Raw genomic sequence first — 10,822 nt, 5'->3', positions numbered from 1 at the left:
CAGGAGACCTCGCAGTCGTCCGAGCTCCGGGGTCGAGCCGCTGGTGGGAGAGCCGGGTCGCCGGCTGAGCCCAGAAAGCGCAGAAGAGAGCTCCCTGCGTCCTGGGGCCCCAGCCCGGGTCCCCACCCGCGGCGCTGCCCGCAGGGCCCAGGCTTTCGGGCCCGTTTGAAAACCCCGGGCCGCGTCCCAGCTCGGGGCTCCTGGACAGGAGCGGCGGGGACCCCTGGGCCTCGCGCGGGTTCGCCTACGACTTTGTCTTCCAGACACACGTGGCCGCATCAGAAGAGGGTTTGAGAACCTCGGAAATCCAAAGTGTCCATAGAATCGTGAGCGGACTCAACCCCGCTTGGAAGGCATTTACGTTTCATTTTGACTTAAATTTTGTACAATTTATAGCGACGTGTTTCGGTTTTCCAAAAAAGAAAAGAAAAACAAAGGAAAACGCAGAACCGAACTCTCGTGCTCTTTCTCCTGGTTCTTGCTGTCGCTCGCTCCGCAGTCCCGCCAGGAAGTGCGGGCACAGGAGAACTCGGTTAGGAACACACTGGAAATGTGCCTTATACATTGAAACGACTTAGATTTCACACGTGACTTAATTCGGGGGAACCACGTAAAATATGTCTCTTTAATCTTAACTGACCCCCCTCCAAATTTACACGCTCCACAATGGCACCTATTTTCCCACCAAACTCTTACAAACTCCCCGGAAGACAGGGCAAAAGGCGGAAAGAGAGAAAGGTCGAGTGAGACTCAGGTTTTATTGAAATGCTCCAGTGTTATTGTCCTTCTTCCCCGAATCAAACCGACGTGGGAGGAGGCAGGTCCGGGAAGCCCGCCGCCCGTCGGTGGCCGGGGACAGCGCCGGGGCCACCGCGGTGGGGACGAGGTGGCAGCTGCGGGCCACAGCGCCCCCTCGCCGCCCGCGCGCACGACTTCGGGCCGCGTCGCCGCTCAGCCTGCCCGGCTCCCGGGAGCCCCAGGACGGAGGTGGGGGGCGCCTCGGCCTGCGCCGCCGCCGCTTTCCGGGAAGGACCCGGAGCCCAAGCCCGCGCGCGTTTCTGCCGTTTCCCAGAGCTTGGCCTCCAGGAAACCACAGCTCCTTGAAACGTGCATGTCCACGCCGACTTGTTCTAAAGGCATCGGCCACTGTTGGGACAAGAAACAGAAATGTGACAGTGTTAACCACCACGACGCCCGCTGTTTTTTTTTTTTTTTTTTTTTTTTGAATGCACATCTGGGGCAAAGGGGCGGGGGATCCACCGTAAACCTGAAAGCTCACTGCCCAGGTTAATGGTTCGGTGTGAGCGCGCTTTCCGGGCACTTACCCGGCTGGCCCTGCGCGCCGGCCCTTCTCTTTAAATCCAGCTTGGAGGGCAACTGAAAGCAACAGAAGCCAAGTGTACGTCCGGACCCAGGCGCTCCACAGGCCTGAACACCCTCCACGACCGTGAGCGAAGCATCTAGGTCCCTGCTCTCGGAGAGAGGCGGCCTGGCGGCCCGGGGCGCAGCCGAGCGCTCCCCGCGGTGACCCGAGACGCAGTTCCAGCGAATCCAGGCCACCGTCGCAGGCGGCCGCGCTCCCAGCCACCGCGTCGAGCCTCGACACATACAGCCTGTTCTTTCGATTGAGTTTTTAAAAAGAAGACCCAGCCAACTTTCATCTACGAAAAGGGAGAGTGATTTTAAAAAATCAGAGAGCTTTAAAGCGAAACGGAGTTTATATACCCCAGTAACAATGCTGAGCGTAAGTTTTAATGTCTCTGCGTAGGCATTTTAATTTGCTACAGTCACTACTAATAAAAACGGCGTGTAGGGCGATTCGACTGTTTAATAGCGCAAGGTAGACGGTTTTTATTAGCAGCAGGCAGCAGTACGGAAAATTTAGATTCCAGTCGAGGAGTATAATTGCTGGGGGATAAACACACTCAGAGAAGAGACTGTCTTCAGAATCAGCAGCGCCGAGCTAAAGGCACAGGGAAGAGCCAGGCGGCGCTTTCTGGAGATGCACCCTGGGCGAGTCGAGACCCTCCAAAGCCACGTGCACATGTCTGGTTATACACTTAATTGATGTCAAAATCGAGTGTATCGGAGCTTATGCTCCTGCTCCAAACTGGGGATGTTTTTGTAATAATTCGCTGTTTTCTTTTCTGCCCCTGGCAGAGATCAGGCCCAGGAGAGAGGTCGAGGGAGGGGAGGGAGGGCGAGGGGGGGCGGCCCAAATGCTAAGGAGACAACAGCAGGGACTGGTCTTTAGAAAGGGAAATACTCAGGCCAGTCTGCCTTGGAGATAAACATTAGACCTGATTTTTTCACTTCAACTATGTAATTGGAAGCGAACCGAAGGCCTGTAACCTGATCTGTTGCTGTTGATGTTGGTCATCAACGTGCGTCTGTCTCATTTATGGCCTCTTCCCGGCCGAATACCCTCCCAGGAAGACCACAAATGCCCTGGGTCCTGTCAAAGGCATGCGCCACAGGGCTGCTGGGGCCTCTGGCTCTCTCTCCTTCTCTTTCCTTTTTAACGCTGGGATAATTGATTTAAAATATCTGCCCTGAACTGAATTAGGACGTCCTGCTTGGGGTCACAGCATTGTTGAAACTCCCCTGCTGGGTCCTCGCAGCGGCCCAGAGTGTGTGGGAAGTAGTGGGGGAGGGGCGGGGCGGGGCGGAGGAGGGTGTGTTTGGGGGGGAGGTGGCGAGTGAGGTGTGGCGGGAGCGGGCTGGGGTTTGTAGGCAGCGTGGGGGGACAGGAGGGAGCGAGTGGTTTGGGGGCTTGGGGGAGAGGCGGCTGGTTAAAGGGCCTGGACCGCACCTGCCGGGAGACGCACCCGCAGGCCAAGGAGGGTGGGTTCTGTTCAAGCCCGGCACTGCCGTTTACATCTGGTTCCCTTGGACCTAGGGAAAGACAGACGCACCCTGACGGCCTCGAAGGTTCCGCAGGCGATCAGGCCGCAGACTGGGGCCCTCATGGTCCCCGCGCTGCAGCCGCAGCCAGCAGAGCGGCCGCAGGACGCGCGCACGGCGCCCGCGCGACCGCGACCCGAACGCGATAACTCTGGCCACTCTGAGAGCTGCCCAACCAACAGGGGGCCGCGGGAAGGGGGGGTCTGCGGGCCGGAGCTCCCACCTACCGCGTTCTCCCCCTACAGGTCACCCACCCGAGACGGCCGCCGAGGAAGTGGCACCTGTTGTGTGGGCCACCCCGCCGTATCCGCACACACCCGACCCACCGTGGACCTCCTGAGCGCCACCGGTGGCCTCCCCCCAACCCCGTCCCCCAGCCCCGTCGCCAGACGCCCGCTTCCGCTGGCCCGGCCCCCGGAGAAGGTATGGGGAGAAGGGTGTTTTCGAGGGACTGGGAGTCCCAGGGCCCTTTGCTAAGCATCTCGCCGCTGGGCCCTGCGAAGCACTTCCCGAGTCGCCTGTTACCTGAGCTACCTGTGCCGCCGACTGCGCCGCCCGTGCCACCAGCCTGTCGTTTTCTCGTCCCTTCCCGAGTGACAGCGAGGCTTCACGTCGTGCCAGAGGCGGTGTGTCCGGTGACAATCATTCCCCAGAGTGTTTTACAACACAAATCCGAAAGAGGAGTCAACTTATTAAAACAAAATAAAATAAAACCCTTTGGGCGGGCGGCGCCTTCCCGGACGAAGCACTGGAGGCGTGGGCTAAAACGCTTCCTAGAGCAGAAAGTCCTAACACCCCGGGACCGGCTTGCCACTACGGACTTCGGGTCAGAAAGCTCACCTCAGGGCCCTCCTGGCAGTTCGCAACGAAAGTGCCCCGGATCCGGGTCCCGCGGGGACACGCTGGTAGGCGCGGGGCCGGAGACCAGACGCGAGGCCACGCGGGGAGCTTCGCACCGCGCGGCAGGCAGGGTGGACGCAGGGAGGTGGAAGTCAGCGCCACGCACGGCACCCCCAGGAGGACCCGGGCCTCGGGTGCCACACTCCCGCCCCATCACCCGCGGCCCTCGGCCCTGGCACTTGGTTCCTGCGCTCAGTCACCCGGGCGGAGAGGGGGCACGGGCCGTTCGTCCCCCCAGGTGGCAGCCCGGCGGCCTCTGCCGGGTTCTCGCGGGCAGAGCTGGGGGCGGGGCGAGGGAAGGGGGCCAGCGCGGTGGGGTCTGGGGGGGCTGGCTGCGGAAGGTGGGAGGGCGGGTGCCGGGAGTCCGCGCAAGTGGGAGGGGGTGCGCACTGCTCGGCCCCGCCAGGCTGCGGGGCCGCGAGCCGCGGGCTGGGTCTGCGCGAGAGGCGACCGCGCCACAAAAGCCTGCGCGTCCCTACCTCCTCCTCCTCCCTCTCTCCTCCCTCCCGCCGCCCGCTCCTCCGCCCCCTTCCCGGCCTGTCTCCGCCCCTCCCCCGGCCGCGGCCCTGCGGCTGGAGCGGGCAAAGCGGGCGGGGCAGGGGAGGGGGCGGGCGCCCGAATATGCAGATGAGCTCGTGACGGACAGCTCCGCGTTCCAATGTCCCTCGGAAACTCGAGCGCTCCTTCCTCAACTCCTCACTCCCGAGTCCAGACTCCCCCAAACCCCGACCGCCGGCCTGGCGCGCGGCTGCGCCCACCGGCTCCGCGCTGCCGCTGCCGCCGCCGCCGCCGCCGCCGCCGCCGCAGCCCAGCCGCTCCCCCGGCCCGCGGGCCGCCCGGGCTAGTGCGCAGGCCGGCCTGCCTCGGCCGGCGGTCCCCGCGCCCGCCGCCGCCGCGCCGCGCCCCGGCCGGGCGTGGATGGAGGGCGCCGCGCGCCCTGCCCGCTGCTCGGCGTGACGCGGGCCCGGCGCCCCGCGCCCACCATGTCCTACCCGCAGGGCTACCTGTACCAGGCGCCCGGCTCGCTGGCGCTATACTCGTGCCCGGCGTACGGCGCGTCGGCACTGGCGGCGCCGCGCAGCGAGGAGCTGGCGCGCTCGGCGTCGGGCTCGGCGTTCAGCCCTTACCCGGGCTCCGCGGCCTTCACCGCGCAGGCGGCCACGGGCTTTGGCAGCCCGCTGCAGTACTCGGCCGACGCTGCCGCCGCCGCCGCCGGCTTCCCATCCTACATGGTAACCGCGCACGGGCGGGCGGGCGGGCTGGACGCGTGACGCCAGGCTTGGAGACACTGATCGCGGCGCTGGCGGAGCGGGGCCGGGGATCCGCGAGCTGGGCCGCGGGGAACGTGCCGTGGGAGGTGGCTCCGCAGTCGCCGACTGGGGTCGCCGCGCTGCTGGCGGGACGAGAGGCCAGGGCAAGAGGCAGGGCGGTCGGCCGGCGACGTCCTGAGCGCGGGCCGAGACTCGCGCTCCACGCCCTTCCCCTCGGCTGCAGGGGTCATTTTCCCCAAGAGCCTGTGAAGTGCGACTCCGCTGGGGTCGGGATGGGATCTGGCCTGGGGTGGTCCTTCTTTCAGGCGCCGAAGCTCGGCCAGCAGTCCGGAGCGGGCCGGGGCTCGCTTCTTTCGGCGCGGGGCGCGAGGGTCGGCGCCACTGGGGCCTCCGGGGCGATTACCGAGTGTTTAGCATCTACTTGTAGGGGCTTGGGGTCACCGGGGTGGGGAAGGGAGGGAGCATCGGCAGAGGCTCAGGGGCCCGGCCGCCAAGATCTCAGCCTTAATCTGTCCCACAGGCCATGCTTCGGAAAAACGTGTCGGCCGGCGTTTGGCCAGCTAAGTGCCGCCTCGGTCCCCTGCGCACCGAGAGCAGCTCCTGCTTCCCCGACCCGGGGTCGGCCCGCGCTCCTCGGGGTCTGCAGCTGGGCCCGGCCGGGTGTGGCGAAGCGCGTTTTAGATGATGGAGGCCGTAACGGGGGCTTGTAACGGGGGCTTGTGGCCACCTCCCGCGCTCGGTGGAATTCCGGGGCAGCGTTGGAGTAGCTGGGGCCTCGGCGAAGGCTGTAAAAGTCTCGAATTTAAACATTAAAGGCTGAATTAACATGCTAATTACCACGTATTTGAAGAATTCGAAACGGTTAGTGGCTTCTGAGTTGCAAATTGGATTTGCCGAGCTTTAGGGCGGTGAATAGCGGAGCGGGGGCTCTAAGGTAGTTTTTTAACCATATAAGGGCGGGGGAGGGGGAGTAGGTTAGGCAGCCGCACTTAACATCCGGAGAAATTTAGATATCGAGAAACTACCTGTGGGCCTGTGTGTACGTTCGTATTTGTGTACGTCTGTACCGGCGGCCCAGGGACATTTGGGGGAAGATGCGTCGTTTTAGGAAAGTGAAATAGTTGGAAATTTTGATAATAAAACCGTTTCGCTTTTCTTGATCAACAGCTGGCCTTAAATTACCCGCTGCGTCCTTTTGCGCTGTTGCCGCGGGAAGCGCAGCTCTAGCGCCGGAGGCATCGTGGGAAAGGCGGCCACGGGCGGGCGGAGGGGTCGCCTTGGCACTGACGCCCGGCAGGTCCCCCAAGCGATCCGCTCACCAGGCTCTTGTCGGTTGCAGGGTGCGCCCTACGACGCACACACGACCGGGATGACGGGCGCCATCAGCTACCACCCTTATGGGAGCGCGGCCTACCCGTACCAGCTCAATGACCCGGCCTACCGCAAGAACGCCACGCGGGATGCCACGGCCACGCTCAAGGCCTGGCTCAACGAGCACCGCAAGAACCCCTACCCCACCAAGGGCGAGAAGATCATGCTGGCCATCATCACCAAGATGACCCTCACGCAGGTCTCCACCTGGTTCGCCAACGCGCGCCGGCGCCTCAAGAAGGAGAACAAGATGACGTGGGCCCCCAGGAACAAAAGCGAGGACGAGGACGAGGACGAGGGAGACTCGGCAAGGAGCAAGGAGGAGAGTCCGGACAAGGCGCAGGAGGGCACGGAGACTTCGGCGGAGGACGAAGGTGAGAGGGGCCGAGGCGGGCGCAGGGTCACGGGGGCTTTCTTCCCAGGCGGGGCGCCAAGCTGAGGTCAGGGAGGATGAGGCGGGGGGGTGGGCGGGTGCTGCCCGCCCGACGCTCCAGGTTCGGGCCTGGAGCCTCGGCCGCCTGGCAGCTCCGGGGCCGAGCAACTCCTCGGTGTGCGCGTCCTGGGAGGTCGCGCTCCCTCGAGGACGCGGCTCGGGTTGGGTTGAAGTGAGGGAGCAGGTGGGGCAGAGAGCCCCCGGGTGCCACAGACCGTGCCCGCGCCCCTGCAGGGATCAGCCTGCACGTCGACTCGCTCACGGATCACTCGTGCTCCGCCGAGTCGGACGGAGAGAAGCTGCCGTGCCGGGCCGGGGACCCCCTGTGCGAGTCGGGCTCGGAGTGCAAGGAGAAGTACGACGACCTGGAGGACGACGAGGACGAGGACGAGGAGGCCGAGCGGGACCTGGCGCCGCCCAAGCCCGTGACCTCGTCGCCGCTCACCGGCGTGGAGGCGCCGCTGCTGAGCCCCCCATCCGAGGCCGCGCCCCGCGGGGGCGGCGGCGGCGGCGGCGGCGGCAAGACGCCCCTGGGTAGCCGGACGTCGCCGGGCGCGCCGCCGCCCGCCAGCAAGCCCAAGCTGTGGTCTCTGGCCGAGATCGCCACGTCGGACCTCAAGCAGCCGAGCCTGGGCCCGGGCTGCGCGCCGCCGGGGCTGCCAGCGGCCGCCGCGCCCGCCTCGTCCGGGGCGCCGCCGGGCGGCTCGCCCTACCCCGCGTCGCCGCTGCTCGGCCGCCACCTCTACTACACGTCGCCCTTCTACGGCAACTACACAAACTACGGGAACTTGAACGCGGCGCTGCAGGGCCAGGGGCTCCTGCGGTACAACTCGGCGGCCGCGGCCCCCGGAGAGGCCCTGCACGGGGCGCCCAAGGCTGCCAGCGACGCGGGCAAGGCGGGCGCGCACCCGCTGGAGCCCCACTACCGGCCCCCCGGCGGCGGCTACGAGCCCAAGAAAGGTAGGCGGCCTGCGGCCCGCGGGGCCCTGGGGGAGGGGGCGCCGGCGGGTCCCCGGGTGAGCACCCTCGAGGAGCCGGGGAAGGGGCCGGGGGACCTGTAGGTCTGGCCGGGGAAGCTTTGTCGCTTACACGAGAACAGGAAGAAGACAGGACGTCTTTGGACGGTGGTTCTTGGACTCCAAGTTAGAAGTGAAGGGGTGGTGAGGGCCGAAAGGGGGCGGAGGGCCAGGCGATCCTGCCTCGCAGCGGGACTTGCCCCCTTGTAACTGACTTTTCATTTGATTTATCATTATTACCGTTATTAGTATTCTCGTGACTGCTTTCGTTTGGGCAAACACAAGTTGCCACAACATGCAGCAGACAGCTTTCCGCCTGCTGACTGAGCCTAAGCTTCTATGTTTTCTGTCCCTTTATAGAGTCTCAGCTGAATCTCCTCTTCTGCCTTTGGCTGGAAGGAAACAAAACATTCTAGTTCTTCCCAGAGGCCTTAGTTTTTAAATCTTCAAAATAGAAAACGAGAGCCTATTTTCTTTCTCTCCTTTTCTTTATATCGTCTCTGTTGCTCATAATTCAGGCTTGAGCTGATAAGACCTGTAAAAGGAGTCGAGGGGGAGAGAAAATGAGGACGTGGAAACATGAGCGAAGTCTGTCTCAGGCAGCGGTGGTGGAGACAGCGGGCTCCCCCGAACTCCTCGCTGGGCGCAGGGGGCAAGGGCATGGCGTGCGTGGGTGTGCAGGCTGGTGGCTGTGCTGCTGTCTGGGAGACTGATGGCTCTGGGGGTGGGTTCTGACTAACTGCCCCCTCCCCTGACAGATGCCAGTGAGGGCTGCACCGTGGTTGGTGGAGGCCTCCAGCCCTACCTATAGAAGGGCCGCACACAGCAATGCAAGTAAGTGGGCTCCCTGGGGTTCCCCCCTACCCCTTGGGGAGCCTCCCCGAACCAGTTGCCCTGTAAACTTGCTTAATGTGTATTTCTTGCTTTTTGTCACGGGGTTTGAGGACAGAGCATTGCAATCTTCCCTCCCCCCGCCTTTTTTGTTTTGTTTTGTTTTCCCCTTTAAGTGGGAGGGGATCCGTGCTCTTTTAGAGAGTCGCTCTTTTTCTGCTCAAGTTCTGCTTTACAGAATCACTCCTTTAACTGGAATGTATTTATTGCTGTTGTTTTCTCTTTGGAAAAATATAGATTCTTAAAATCTGGGTATTTGTATGCAATTTGGAACTTTTTTTTTTTAACTATGCTAGACCCTTAATAGACACTTGCTTTGATGAGCGAGTGCTCCTGAAACTTGGGGTATCAAACCCCGTTATAGATGATCTTTGCAGAGTCAGACTGGAGAGACATAGAAGGACTAGTCTAGTCTTTTATCAGGCTTGTCCCTATGTCCAGATGGACTAGGTAGGGCCGTGCAGTTCGCCTGGCTGACAGCAGTGACTCAAAAAATACCCACTTTACAAGTAGGCACAATTATTAATCACAGATCTTGAAGATGGGAAAGAGGCAAAACCATTTCAGATGGACTCCTGTTTAGAATATGATGTTGGCATGGGACTGAAGGATTTGGGATGATTTGGTCTTTTCCTTGGTCCACAGGTAGGTGTCACAATTGCTTTGGAAAAAAAAGTCAGCAGGCCATTCTCTCTTCCCAAGTTCATAAATATACAGATAAAAAAAAATGATCTCTAAATCCGGACCACATCTTGTGCCACTGTAAAAGAGAAGGATCCACAGGGCACTGCCAACCCACAGACTCTATTGGAACAGACTTTTGTTGGACATATGTGAATTTGTTGGCATAGTATAGCTTCCCCAATGTATGTGTGACTTTTGAAAACAATCTTTTTTCTCAGGATATCTTGAATTGATCACTTCATTGCCACGGTATATATTCTATAGGTGTGATAGGATTTACTGTAAAGTTTATTTGTAAAAGATGTACACAGTAGAAATAAAACGTGATTATAGAACTTGAGTACTTAAGAAGTGGAAACAAATTTGATATTTATTTTTATAATGATATAAAGCTTCTAGTAATTTATGCAAGTTGTATTGCAATGGAATCTAAACCTTTTGTAAATAAATTCTGCCTGGTTTTTATTTGAACATTGCTGGTTATATAATCTTTGTTGGTTGTTTAACAAGAATTCTTTACTAATTTATATCTTAAATTGTAAATAAAAGCAAACTAGTCTACAACAGTGTGGTGTCTGGGGCTCATTTGTCCTGGAAGAGTGATGTGGGTAGGGAGTCCTGGTGATAGTAGCCCCTCTGCCCAGGTGATCTGACCTCAGGCTTTTTAATGAAAATGTGTAAAATAATCTCTCCCTTCTCCTGCTCCTACAAAAAGGCAGATGGAAGAGAAGTACACGGCAGGGAGATATGTGTGGTTTTAGGTTATTTATATACACCTGCATTGCAAGAAAATTCAGATTCTGTGTTCTGAATATGAAAATGGCTTGTTAGTATACATTTTAAAAGCTTGGCAAGATATAATGATCTGATATGCCTCTGCATTAGGATCCATTTTATATTTATTTCTGGTCTAGGCTTATTGAACCTTCTCAGTAACTAGAGAATTGTGATAACATGGATAATAGTTACACCTTCACCATAAATTATTGAGGGAAATAATTGTTTATTGTAACCTTGAATTATCCAAATTGGCGTAGATTATTCAGATTTATTGGATGACTTCTTAACTCTCATTTTCATATAACTCACATTAAACACACGGCGAAAATCTGGGAGGGGAGATTTATTTTCCTTACAGTGACTCTTACCCTTACCCTGGGGGGAAAGAAAAGTTTAAAGAACCTTAGCCTATTGCCTCGTTATTGTGTTACTATCTAATTATAGGACAAGCCTAGAATTTGTAGTCAGGGAACATATTCCCTTTGATTAGTATCATAAAAGCAGCAAAACTGTCACTTTAATTTTCAGCAAAATTATATGGATATCCATATAATATAATTTCAGAAAAGAAA

The 10,822-nt window shown here is 59.1% G+C and overlaps 2 protein-coding genes across 3 annotated transcripts; one reads left to right on the top strand and one right to left on the bottom strand.

Annotated features, from left to right (window-relative positions):
* Positions 1-739: 739 nt before the first annotated feature.
* Positions 740-3,511, bottom strand: LOC308615669 (uncharacterized protein). Its single transcript, XM_081231258.1, has 3 exons — positions 3,430-3,511; positions 1,326-1,661; positions 740-1,146 (listed from the first exon to the last, which is right to left on the bottom strand). The coding sequence occupies exons 2-3, from the start codon at positions 1,606-1,608 to the stop codon at positions 758-760; spliced, it is 672 nt and encodes a 223-aa protein (XP_081087384.1). The 5' UTR covers positions 1,609-1,661; positions 3,430-3,511; the 3' UTR covers positions 740-757.
* A 1,200-nt stretch (positions 3,512-4,711) lies between these two features.
* On the top strand, positions 4,712-9,964 carry IRX2 (iroquois homeobox 2). Of its 2 annotated transcripts, XM_081231257.1 has the most exons (5): positions 4,712-5,036; positions 6,415-6,820; positions 7,114-7,839; positions 8,654-8,729; positions 9,432-9,961. In XM_081231257.1, exons 1-4 carry the CDS (start codon positions 4,788-4,790, stop codon positions 8,704-8,706), a joined length of 1,434 nt encoding a protein of 477 aa, XP_081087383.1. In that variant the 5' UTR covers positions 4,712-4,787; the 3' UTR covers positions 8,707-8,729; positions 9,432-9,961. The 2 variants fall into 2 exon arrangements, with proteins under 2 accessions (XP_081087383.1, XP_081087382.1); XM_081231256.1 differs by having other exon boundaries at positions 8,654-9,964.
* Positions 9,965-10,822: the final 858 nt, after the last annotated feature.

This window comes from Mesoplodon bidens (genome assembly GCF_964165515.1).
Source record: "Mesoplodon bidens genome assembly, chromosome: 4".
NCBI lineage: Eukaryota > Metazoa > Chordata > Mammalia > Artiodactyla > Ziphiidae > Mesoplodon > Mesoplodon bidens.
Note: the sequence above shows the minus strand (reverse complement) of the source record. Positions and strands in the feature narration are given on the sequence as shown.